Source organism: Hoplias malabaricus, chromosome 4, assembly GCF_029633855.1.
Source record: "Hoplias malabaricus isolate fHopMal1 chromosome 4, fHopMal1.hap1, whole genome shotgun sequence".
Classification (NCBI taxonomy): domain Eukaryota; kingdom Metazoa; phylum Chordata; class Actinopteri; order Characiformes; family Erythrinidae; genus Hoplias; species Hoplias malabaricus.
Window position 1 is genome coordinate 24928606 of NC_089803.1, and position 13025 is coordinate 24941630.

Below are 13025 nucleotides of genomic sequence, written 5' to 3' on the forward strand. Positions count from 1 at the left end.
TGTCATAATTTCATGATGGACAAACCAACAGGATTTTTCCAAATTGATTTTGAATAAAATGATTACTCCTCCTGTAAAGTTACTTTTGGAAACTGTTTATTTCCGCCAGAGATCGCATGCAAATACTTCTCAGATTAAAAGTGAGAATGATGAAATTATTGCACCTAAATGTTGTTAATGTTATATAAATCTGCATGTTTCATTAAGAAGTGTTGTTTATTATTATATATTATGTAATTATGTATTATGTAATTATGTATATTATTAGATATAGTGTGTGTGTAAGATGTTGTATAAAAACATTGTATCTGGAGGTTTTATTTGTGATTTTTAAATGCACCCCTACATGTAACACCGGGGCACTCAAGTAATCAGAAAAAAATGTAACATGTAACAAGAATTTGACTGAATACAGATCCATCAAAAGAAATGAGTTATTAGAAACTCATTTAACTAAAAAATATGAGTTTGTTAACTTTTTTTTAAGTTAACGTCAATTATTTATAGAATCAAAGTACTGTAATGTATTGATGATTTTAAAAATAATATCTTGCCCTATTGTCCACCCTATTAGTATTTCTTTTCCAGAAAGGGTTTCTGCTCAGACTGTTGCAGAATTTGAAGTGCAGAGAGACAGAGGCAGGATGTATGTATAAATAGAGAGTATTTATTTATAAAAAAAGACAACAAAATATATCTGTTAGGATCGTGTATATGTACATTTCCATAGTCTACAGAACACTGAGAACAAGTGCATACACTGAAATGTCTCCAAACCTGCAGCTCCCTCTCATCCCCAAAGAGCCAAGTGTCTAAATCCATACAATGTTCTACTGAACAAAACTCTATAGTCAGTGTACAGAGCAACAACATTAAATCTTCCCACTAATAACGCTACCACATGGCCATGGTCACAAAAGAGGCAGTGGGCATGTTTTGTTTTGCTTGGCATACAAAAATAAAAATCTTCATATTGTTTTAAACAATACAGCTTATCATACAGAGTTCCCTTTTCAGGAATATTGGCATAAGCAGCTGTGATTTAAAACACACAGGCTGCTATAGCTGTACATTAAAAAACACATACAAACTGATGACACATTATCATAAAGTTCATAATTGCACTTATCAAATCTCAAACACAAAGCTTTCTGCTGAGTTTGCTCCAGAGTCTTTTTAAGAGAGTGTTTTACCCATGAAATTCTCAAGGGTTTTAAATCCTTGTTTCCCCTCTTAGGATGATGAGGAGAAACCATAAATCAGTAATACATATGAGAAAATGGTGAAGGTTCTGTTCTCAATCACTGAATAGTGCACTGTGTCTCAGTTTTCATCAGTAAAGTATGAGGCCACAACACTGTGAAGGTGTATTAATTGGAGGGAGAGCTACCATCTGACAAGTGGTCAGGAATATAACATTATACACAGCTGACATTTAGGATGATTAACGTAAAAATAACAGTTCTTCTAATACACTGTATAAACAGAAACCTAAAAAAACTTCATATTGTGACAAGTAATCAAACAGGTTTCATTTAACTTTAAAAAAATACTAGAAATAAAATAGTCTACTTGTTCATCCTTAGTATTTATTTTCTATAGTCCATTTGCTTGTTGCCACATGAAGTAAAGATAGGTTTAACAGACCAGTTTACAGCGTATTAGAGCCTATATGTTTATAGTGAGGTGATCACCTAGGCTGTTTTTCCACCTTTTTATAAAATTATTGCCCATTATTGTCAGAGTGTAACACTTGTCTAGCTAGCAATAGGGTTTGTTTTGGTCTCCTCCAGCCTCAGTCTGTTGATTCTGGTTGCTAGGTTACCCACACGGAGAGTCATGGAATGCTGTGTCCCAAATCGTCACACTGTTTCACTGGCAGCTTCACTACATAGGGAACTGCACAGACTTGTGAGGGAGGGAGTGAACAAGAGAATTTTACCAAAAACACAAGCTCACTGCGGCTAACAGCACGCGTTCACGACAGGAGAAAGCACTGCTCTCCCCCGTCTCTCCCTGTTCGCTGTTCAGATGTTTGACTCAGTCCATTGAGCCGTTTCATTGTATTCGACTCTGGTTTAAAGAGTCGATTCCACATGAAATGTTTCGTTACAAATACAAAAATGTACTTTGCTCCTCACTCGTGGTCAACCTGTTCCTGGAGATATAATCCTAGCTTCCTGTAGAGTCTAATTCCAACCACAGTTTATCAAATATGCTCCAGCTAAATAGCTAGCTACATTTTCAGTAGATCTTGATTAGCTGTATCAGTTACTATAGGCTATAGTTTCAGAAGAGGTTGGAAGTAAATTAAGCAGGAATGCAAAATATAAGCTATGTGGATAAGTAGACCTACAATACGTCCGGGCTAATGTGTGTGTCGTGGAAGGATGTGGCATCTGGACAGTTACAGCAGAATATCTCGTCCTCTGTGCGCACAGTTACTGGAAACCAGACTCTGTGTGCAGAATCGAGTTCTCCGATTCCCATAACGCTTGGAATCGACTCACAAGTCAGTGTGTTAACCGAATCTTTTTATGGGCTGATCCCGGATTCAGTATCTGTCGAACCACGTGGTGAAGTCCAGCAGCTCCTGCTCCTCGGAACTGAGCAGCTCGTCGGAGGAGGAGCAGCAGGAAGAACGCGGGGACTCGGGCTCCGCGGAGCAGCTGTGCGAAAGGCTCGGGGACGGCACGCCACACCGGAACGCGGCCGAGATAGCGTCGTGCTCGTCCAGCAGCTGCTGTAGCGCGCGGATGTACTCCACGGCCGAGCGCAGCGTCTCCACCTTGCTCATCTTCTTGTTGGCGGCCCCGTTGGGCACGTGCTGTCGCAGCGTCTGGAAGCCCATGTTCACCTGCTTCACGCGATTCCTCTCGCGCTCGTTGCGCCGCGCCACGGCAACGGGTTGCTGCGCCGGGAGACTGTAGCTCAGCCCGTTGAACGTGAGTCTCCTTTTACAGCGCAGGAGCTCCGGTGAGCTTGAACGTGGTGGCGGTGGTGGAGGTGGCCTCTTCGCGGCTCTGGACGGAGAGGCGACGTTGAAAGGACAGGGCACTGTGACGCCGGCTGGGGCCGAGGTGGTGGTGATGATGGTGCTCTCCATCTCTATCTCCATGGTACAGAGGCACCAAATGCGTCCTCAAGACTGAGTGGAAAAACAGCCTACAACAACAAAAACAAAAACAACAACACGCGCGGCGTGCGTTTCGCGTGCTTGGCTGTTCTTGGTGTCGCGAGTCCAAAAGTCTTGCCTTGGTCCGGTGCAACAACAACAACAACAATGCACCAGCGCTCGTGGCTTTCGCGTGCGCGTCTGTCGTGAGTCCAAAAGCCTTGCCTTTTATACCCAGCGCGCGATCTGATACAAACTTTGGCAGCACCGGACTTTTTCAACACGCGCGCGCCCTCCACCCCCTTTAAAGCGACGCACGCTCCTGCGCGAGACCCCGCCCCCGCTGCGTGCGATTCTTTCACTTACTTACTTTACTTACTACTCTCTCTCTCTCTCTCTCTCTCTCTCTCTCTCTCTCTCTCTCTCTCTCACACACACACATACACACACACACACACGGCCTCAGTGAGCCAGGCGCGTGGCTCTGCGCCGCCTCAATAAACAATCCGCCAGCACGCGCTTGCGCTCATTTACATAGCAATGCCGCACAACTCGAATAGCCATTGGCTGATTCAAACAGCGAGGCAAGTGGCACCAAAGGAGGAGGGGGACGCTGGAGGAATAAAAATAATAAAGATAGAGGGATAAAACCAAAGATGGAAGAAACAAAGGGGAACAATACAATAAACCAATGTAGTAAAAAAAAAAAAAAAGATTTTCACACTGGGCAGAGACTTTTCAAAGAGCCCCACCAATACAAATCAAATATTGTACCTTTTGAACATGTCTGTGTGGTAGATTTTAGATGCTAGAAGACGTGAGTAGAGACTGAACAGATTTGCCTGTACCGAATGAAGGCAAAGGTGAAGAGTCATTTAAGCAACATTTTTATCAACATATTCATCAGATTTCGTACAGAAATTTGAGCCAAACAAACCCCACCAATTTTTAGGGTCTAGCAAGTTAGTCATGCTTAAGGGGAAGACTAAGGAAGGAGAAGCAGTGTTTATCATTTCAGTAAACTTTATTGGCATGACCAGATTCAGTATTGCCAAATACTGTTTATCTATACAGCTCTTAAATGGAGCCAGTTGACAGAGAGCATCAGAACAGCCCAGACTTTAGTCACTTCTAAATCAAGATTAAAAGCATTCCTATTTGAGCAGGCTTACAGCTCAGTTAACTATTCATTTTTAATTCGGAAACGGCAGTGGTCTTGCATTCTCTCTATATTTTCTATTCTGATTTACTGTCTTTTTAAATCATTTTAATCATGTATTTTCTTTGATTGCTCAATTTTAATTGTTTAAATGCCTTGCTTTTAAGGCATTAGTGGAGCTTTTCTTAGAAATCACTTTTAAGAGATTTTAAGACTATATATATATATATATATATAATACGGCCAAAAGTGTGCACACTACATGTAGCTATTGCACAGATACATTGAGACTATCAAGTCAAGAGGCTTGTCATTTCAACCATACAAGCAAGCAGTGAAGTGAGACAGTGTTCCTCGTGGGCCATGGTGCAACCTAAAGCAACTCTACACAAGACAAACTAAAGTGCGAAAGTGCAAACAGAAGAGTGAGATAACAGTACAATAACTAGGCTACACAATGCTACACAATAAGCAGCATGACACAGTAATGAGCATGTGTGGTGGAAGATAAATGTGCAAATGTAACACAACACTGTAAGTTGTCAGGAGTTACTGAGGCTAATGAGCGGGGCACAATATTCCAGAGCAGGACTGTTTTGAAATTCAACATTTGGAGGGGCCTTCCCTAACCTGACTGAATAAAGTGACCCACCAAAACACTAAAGACCCCAGCTTCATTTACGATCGTCACTATTTATTTTCTCCTGCTCATTCTCTCCTTTTCATTCGCATTCGTTCACCTTTTAAATTTAGACGAGTGGGACATCTAGTGGCCTTTGGTGGTGGTGCATATAAAGTAGTGGAACAGTAAAGACAGCAAAAATACCGATACTGATACTGATACTGGATTCATACACAAAGCTCTTTGCACATACACAGCTTGTATAATCTCCACAGAATAGCATTCGTAATAGTTTGTGACACTGCAGCGATCCTTTATCTAATTCCCCATAAGATCCCATTATCTAAGGCTCTAAGGCTGGATATTTTTAAAACTGAGATATTCCTCCCTTCGCAAACCGAGATGAGCATATTGTTCTATTCCTGCTCCATAGGTGGGTAATATTGACTTATTTTTGCTGTTTTGGATCACTTAAGGTGGAAATGTCTCCAAATCCGGGAGACTGCTAACTGCATTACTGAATGTGCAACACAACTAAACAATTCACAAATAAGTTTCTGTGGTAAATCAAACAGTGAATACAATTTTACAGAAGAGTCAAACTCTCTCAAACATACTGGTCCACATAAAAGATGTGGAGATTTGAGCATAAACAACTCAGGGAGAACTGCTTTTCCCTACAACAGTAGAAGTCCCCTTTCAACAGCTGATAAGCCATCTTTTTATTTATTTATTTATTTATTTATTTATGATTATTATTTTAGAATATTTAGAGTGAGAGAAAGATCACCGTCCTGCCAGAACACAATTAGAAATGTATCAATAACATTTAAGTCACTTCTAAAGCACAGTTTATCTTCAGTTAGATTGTAAATCTCTTTGAATTTGTAATGTTACAAAACGTACTATTTTGTTGCTGTCCAAAGAAAAACATGTATCTCCATAATAGTATAGAAGGAAACAAAGCTTCTTAACTTTCAATGAAAGTCCATGTAAAATGATTTTATTCAAAGTAATTTTGGAGTATTTCTATTGGTCCATTAAAACTTTGGCCTTTGAATTAATATTTGAGGCTTTATAGAGCGACTCGCAGCAGCAGAAAGACTGCTCGCAGAAAGAAAGTCATGTCTTATGTAGTGCGCATTTGTCATTTTAAAAGAGAATAATATATACTTATTCATGTACATCTCTAAGATGAAAAATGTAATTCTACTGCCTTTTTGTTCACCTACATTCCTCCTGTGACAGGATGCTGAGGTCGTAAAAGAGCTTCATCTGCTGTTTCTCTTGAAGGTGTGAACACAGGTAAACAGAACTGAGGAATGCTGATGATTGATTATGTAGATCATGAGTAGCATTAGCTGAACATGGAAAAGAAGAAAAAGTACATCACAAAGTTCAACTATTTGCTCGAAAAACACCCTGGTTCTGTAAAAGATAGATGTCACTTTAATTTTGCATGGGCTTGATTTTGATTTCGTTTTCCGCATTTGTTTACATTTTCCAATCCATCATTTATGGTGGAACAGAGCACTCGAATATTCATTTATTCATTGTCTGTAACCGCGTATCCATTTCAGGATAACTGTGGGTCTGGAACATAATAATAATAATAATAATAATAATAATAATTTGTACTTATATAGCGCTTTTCAGGAACCCAAACACAGTTACAATTTGTAATACACAGTGGGAAAGATAACAAGAACACCATGATACATGATACACTTAGACCGGCTCCTGGAACCTAAGATGTGGATCTTTTGCATTCCTTTCCTTAAATGTAAAAATTGTCATTGGCAATGAACACAAGCCTTTCACAATGTGCAGCTTGCCAGAACCATTAATACGGTGGCCCAAAAGAGCCAAACAACAGCAAAAGGTGAAAACTTAAAATGTAGCAGCACACAACACATTAAAAACAATATACTACACTGTAAAAAAATTATTGTAAATTTCACAGTAAAATACTGGCAGCAGATTTCCCAGCCATTTACCGTATTTTTACAGGAACACAACTGTATTTCAAATTTACAGCATATTACTGTAACTGAATAATACAATACTTTACTGTAAATATTGGGATTTACAGTAAATTCCTGGCAGCAGAGTTCCCAGCCATTTACTGCATTTTTTACAGGAACACTATTGTATTTCAACTTTACAGAATACTATCGTAATTGCACAATACATTTTTTTACTGTAAATATTTAAATGTACAGTAAATCCTTTCAGCAGATTTGCCAGGCCTTTTACTGCCTTTTTTCAGAAACAGTACCTTTTTTTACAGATGAACACTGTAATTAGAAACAGTATCTAAATTACATTCAATTCTTTATTTATACTGAACAATACCAGCATGTAATATATTTGTAATAAGATTATAGTGTTACTATTAAGTAAGAAAAACTATTTAAAACCTGCAAAGCATGAATACTGTAAAAATACTATAACCATTACATACACAAAAGAAGTCCAAATCTACATTTAGAATTAAAATCATTAATGCACTTTATTAAAACCAAATATATGCAGAATGTGGACAAATTTCAGGTACTACATAACATGTTCAAATCATTTATATTTTTACTTGAACTTTTTATTTTTGCCCCATATGATATTTGAATATTTGAGATATTTAACCAAAAATACTTCATACAATATCATACCATATCAAATTACAATATCAAATTACATTATTGCCCTTGATGGATTACAAGAAAAGTGCCCAAATCTTTATAGTAAAACATTATTATATTACATGACTTTTGATCTTACCAGATCACACAAATAGTGACCGTAATACATCATTAAAATTTTAATAAAAAACCTGGATTACTAAAACCTTGTATTTCAAATATCATCATTGATATTTACTGATCAGCCAAGGCACACAGAGTCCGTTCTGCGTTGAACATGACCCTTTAAATAAAACTAGATTCAAAGTGCATCATGTTTCTTTAAAAGTAAGCATACACACAGATACATGGTTCAGAACTTCTTGGTTGCTCTTGACGTTGACCACCCCTAGGGGATTTGTACCAATGAGGCATCTATAAAAAAAAATCCATAATTATTAACATAGCAGTAAGGGGAAGATCAGATGGCATCAAGTGCAGGACAATTTTTAAAACTAAAGGAAGGAAATTTTTGCTTACCCTGTGAAGGACTGGCGCCCCCTCCAGGGTGTATTCCCAATGATTCCAGGTAGGCTCTGGACCCACCGCGACCCTGAACTGGATAAGCGGTTACAGATAATGAATGAATGAATGAATGAATTTTTGCTTGGTAGATTATTTCTTTGTTGTAACAATGCTTCTTCAGCAATAAATCTTACACCACTGGAAGCCTGTTAATTTCCCTTTTAAATGGTGCTACATTTGTAAAGAACATGCATTTGTGGGAGGAGCATTAGAGCTGAGTATGTGTGTTGTGCCCATGAAAAATGAGCCAAATCCTCTCTGCCGATGCCAAAAAGCTTATTCTGCCATTGACTCGTTTGGTGGGTTGTGACTGGCTGACTGAAGGATGAAGAAACAAGACGTATTGACAATTTAACCATTTATTCATTTAACAAACAGGAGCCTCAGTAGCGTGTGGAAGAACAATACACAGCCACAACAGCCTGGCACCTCCTCCTCATACTGCTTACCAGCCTGGTCACACACTGCTGGTCACACACGTGGTTGTGTTGGTCACTGTGGCACAAACAGCATGCCCAAGCTGATCCCACAATTGTTCAGTGGGGTTAAGGTCAGGAGCTTTCAGGCCATTCCTTCTCCTTCATTCCCAAATTCTGGAGGTAGTCTCTGATAAACACTGCTCTGTGGGGGCAAATGTTGTCATCTTTGAGGATAGAGTTTGGTCCCAGACTGTGGAGATATGGGATTGCCTCTGGTTGCAGAATTTAATCTCCATGACTTTCTGCATTGAGATTGCCTCCAATGATGACAAGCCTTGTTTTTCCAGTGAGGGAGATGCCGCCTCACACCATCACACAAAATAAGCTGTTTTGCATTGGCAGAGAAGATTTGGCAAATTTTTTCATGGGCACAACCCACATACTCGGCTCTACTGCTCATCCCACAAATGCATGTTCCTTACAAATGTGGCAGCATGTGTCACGTTACAAATGTGGCCAACAGTAACAGTATAAAGTTTATTGCCAAGAAGCACTGTTACGACAAACACAAGACACACATTTCCTTACTTTTTGTGCTATGTTTATTTGTCTGCAAGTTATTAGAGGAAATGAGTGAGATAAAGGGTGAATTATATTGATAATTACAGTTAGATAATGCAGCATGTCCTATTTGGTGATAAAAATAAACACTAATACTTTGACACTGTATTTTGTTATGGTTTCCTAATGTCATATCGTATCGTATATCTCCATATACGCAGCCCTAGTTGTCGCTTGCTCACACTTTTTGCAGTGAAGAGGAAAGATATTAATATGAACTCAAAAAATATATTTTTTTTCCACAAATACTATGATGTCAATTTGATACCTGATCTAAAAGCCATGCAGACTGATATGCTATGCACTTCTGTCAATATATCATAGTAATCAGGAAATCCTGTATTTGACCTTTAATTTGACATATCAAAAGCACAATATTCAACTGCATCAAATGATCCCCATAATGACCCTTATTAGAATAAAGTGGTTGCAGCAGATGAATGAATGAATGAACAGTAACTGCTCTTCATCAAAAATTCATAAAGTATTATCCAACAGAGAGAGAGAAAGAAAAAAAAATACAAAGAATGAAAATTTTTACTTCATGAAGTTTTCTGTCGATATTGGAGATTAAATAACCCTCTATGCACACACTTCTTCCGGATTTCGCTCAGCCAGCTTTCAAACTTCCGGCAGAACGGGGTGCTATCTAAATCTGTTTAGGATGTCTTTTTACACACGGAGATTACAAGATCTCCCAAACTTCACCGTGAATGACGTTCATCGGAGAATTACGTCGGTGTCTTCTACCAGCAAGCGAGAGAAAGGCTTCAAGCTTTATATCTCCAGTTACACCGATAAGTACGGGGGTAAGTGTGTGAAGGCTAGCGTAAATTATTGGCTGTCAAACCACTCGGAATGACTGTACTGACATACAGAACTGATTTAATTAAGAGATTTTGGAAATTTTGTGGAATTCCCTCCAGGGACTTGACTAGTCTCCTCTCAATGGCCAGCAGAGCTAGGCTGCTTAAACGGCCTTGGTCCATGTGAAGTGTGTCCACCTGTGAGTGCTTTGTGGCGGTGGAGGGGCTCAGCAGCACCCGCTGGACAGAAACTGCGATAGAAGTTAGAAAGAGTACTAGAAGTCAGTCTTCAAACACAAGCAGCTACAAAAACCCCACCAGAAATAGAAGCTCGATTTGTCGCTAGTCGTTTTTAAAAAAGAAAATGCCGCTAAAATGATTAAGAAAGTCTCTGGTTCAACTCAGAACAGCATGAAAATGTAATGCTCCCACGGATCTTTACACCAAAGGGTCGCTGATTCGCTCATTTCGCTGTCAATCAAAAAGGGATTCAGCCTCAGACAGATCATCCAATCATCATGCAGAAGCTGAGCGTCCGGGCCAGCCGAGGCCAGCCCACTGCCCCATAGACCCCCAGAGACGCTGAGCGTCCGATGGGCGGGACAAAGCCCAGCATTTATCCAATGACTCGTCTCGTTTCGCTGCACTTGGGTGCTTCACTATTGATCTCTGTGGACGCTCAGCGTCCGCACTGTTTAAAGCACTGTGAAACTGGGGGAATGATTGAGAGGAAAGCCGCGTCTTTACCAGTGATAAGAAGCTGATTCTGAACAAAAGTTGAGCGCGTTGTAGTGCATATTTATTCAATGACGTACACACAACAGTATATATTTGATCACTTATTTTTTGACATTTTAGGGGAAGTTGAGCTTCCCTTGCAGTCTTAGAGCAATCGCCTCTGCTGCAGATTAGAAAATTAACTACTTACTGTAGTTAATAACCACAACGCACTAGAAAAGAAAAATATGTGAAGCGTATTTTAGTCAGTTAACGTAGCCAGTTAATAGCTATCGTTAACCGGTTAGCTAGCTATAACGGTAGGCTACAGTTACAAGGAAGGCAGTCACCTAACTGCGACGTGTGGCGATTTTACTTAACTATTTTAACTATGTCAACAAATAAAGGACTAATAAATATAAGTTTGAAGTATGACCTCTAAATAGCAAATTTTACCATTTAAATATAAAGTTACTCACCAATTAACCGTTTTCGTCGCCGGGTTTTCCAAGCTCTCGATGTTCTGAAGAGCGGTGCACACGTACACAATTTAAAAAAGAAAAAACTTGCAACAGTATCAGTCAGCGCGCTACTGGCACTGAAAAAGGACTTGATAGACTACAGACGTATATATTCCTAGCTGTTTTTGTTTAGTTTGTTCAAAAAGATGGTATTCAAAACATACTCACAGAGGAACACGCCTGTACCAGCAGTTACTATAAGATGGGGCTGGAAACTTGGTGGTAAGCATCTCTGTTATCATTGTTTGTCAAAACCAATATAATGATCAGCTTGCTAGCTATATAAGAAGCTAACTAGTAGCTATATGTTTCTCACAGATCAGAAAAAAAGGAAACCTTTTAGTTAAGTCTTAGTTATGGACAGAGGCTCCTCAAGTAAGTCATATACAAATAATTAAAAAGGCTATGACTTTATATATAAAATATATAAATAAATATACACATATTAATGTTTAAAAAAATAATTATATATATTTATATTTTATACATATATATATGTGTGTGTGTGTGTATAATGAAATATTATTTATATTGTTGTCAGGGTGGTGTGAGGAGAAGATCACGGGAAGCGGACACACTCGCTACAACACAGATGATTTATTTAAGCGAAAACACGACAAACGAACTTAACGAGAAACACGAGATAACATTAACGAACAGGAAACAGGGCAAGCTAGATGATCAAACCTTTCAAAACACAAACGAAGTAGGGGGTCACGAAAAGGTGTAAGAGAACGAACGGGGAACGAGGAATCAGAAACGAGAAACACTATACAATGAAACAAATGAACAAACTCAAAACAACAAATGAACAAAATGACCGATCCCAGGAAGTGAGGGAAGAGGGCTTAAATACATGAACTTAACAAGAGACACCTGACACAGATAACGAAGGACAATTACAGAGAGGCGGAACAAGAGGTGGAGCTAGAGTGAACATAAACAAAGCCATGTGCGGAGATAGAAAAACAACAAACAGAGCCACATGGAAGGAGGAAAACAACCAGAAAGTGTCAAGGTGTGACAATTGTAGTGGAAGTAGTATGCACACGTTTTGGTGGCATAAGCACTACATAGTGGAATCAATGATAATTAATTATTATTTGATTAATAATTAATTATTTAATTCATTTTGCTAAGCTCCATGTTAGGAGTCATTAAATAATATGTAGTGTCTTTACCTGTCCAAGCTTGTCATTTAGCTTAGACAAGTAGGTCATCATGTTAGATATGTTACATATTATATAGCAGGATTAACTAGAATTAATCATTATTAATGAATTATGCTCATTGACCCGCCATAGGTTCTTGGCTCTGAAATTGAATCTAGAAGGAATAATTCCGTACAAGAAAAGTGCACACACAAATAACCAAGGACTGGTTTTATTACACAACTGGTTTATTAATAATAATATACAATAATGAATATTGATTATACATTCATATAATGAAATGGATTGCAGCGATACATGAGGGAACAGGGAGATTCTCCCCCTTTTCAGACACGGCGACCCCTCCATCGGGATTCTCCGCCATTGCTGATCTGACACCTTGTGAGAGACACATCCACGCAGGTCTCTCCTGGGCCTCATCTCAGAAGGTCATTCTGAGGGTGCATGTGGCCGTCTTCTCCCTTGCTGGTCCGGAAGCTGTGGTCATCACTTTGAGGGTCTGAAGTCTCCTTCATGCTCTGGGTGGCATTGAATTTTTGCTGGAGTTAAACTATAGTTTTCTACAAGAGATCAAATTAAAGTAGAACTTCTGTTCTATCTGGACCAAGCTTGAGGGGCCCAAGACAATTTAAGAAAGCCATGAGAGTCTGACGCCTGCAGAGTCATTTCA

At 39.1% G+C, this 13025-nt stretch overlaps 1 protein-coding gene across 1 annotated transcript; it reads right to left on the reverse strand.

The window, feature by feature from the left end:
• Positions 1–2554: 2554 nt before the first annotated feature.
• On the reverse strand, positions 2555–3328 carry LOC136695729 (achaete-scute homolog 1b-like). Its single transcript, XM_066669990.1, has one exon. It carries the CDS (start codon positions 3116–3118, stop codon positions 2555–2557), a length of 564 nt encoding a protein of 187 aa, XP_066526087.1. The 5' UTR covers positions 3119–3328.
• Between the last annotated feature and the right edge of the window lie 9697 nt (positions 3329–13025).

Bases quoted from the DNA above. Each gene is read 5' to 3' on its own strand.
- LOC136695729 (XM_066669990.1), bottom strand. From the start codon at position 3,118: ATGGAGATAGAGATGGAGAGCACCATCATCACCACCACCTCGGCCCCA.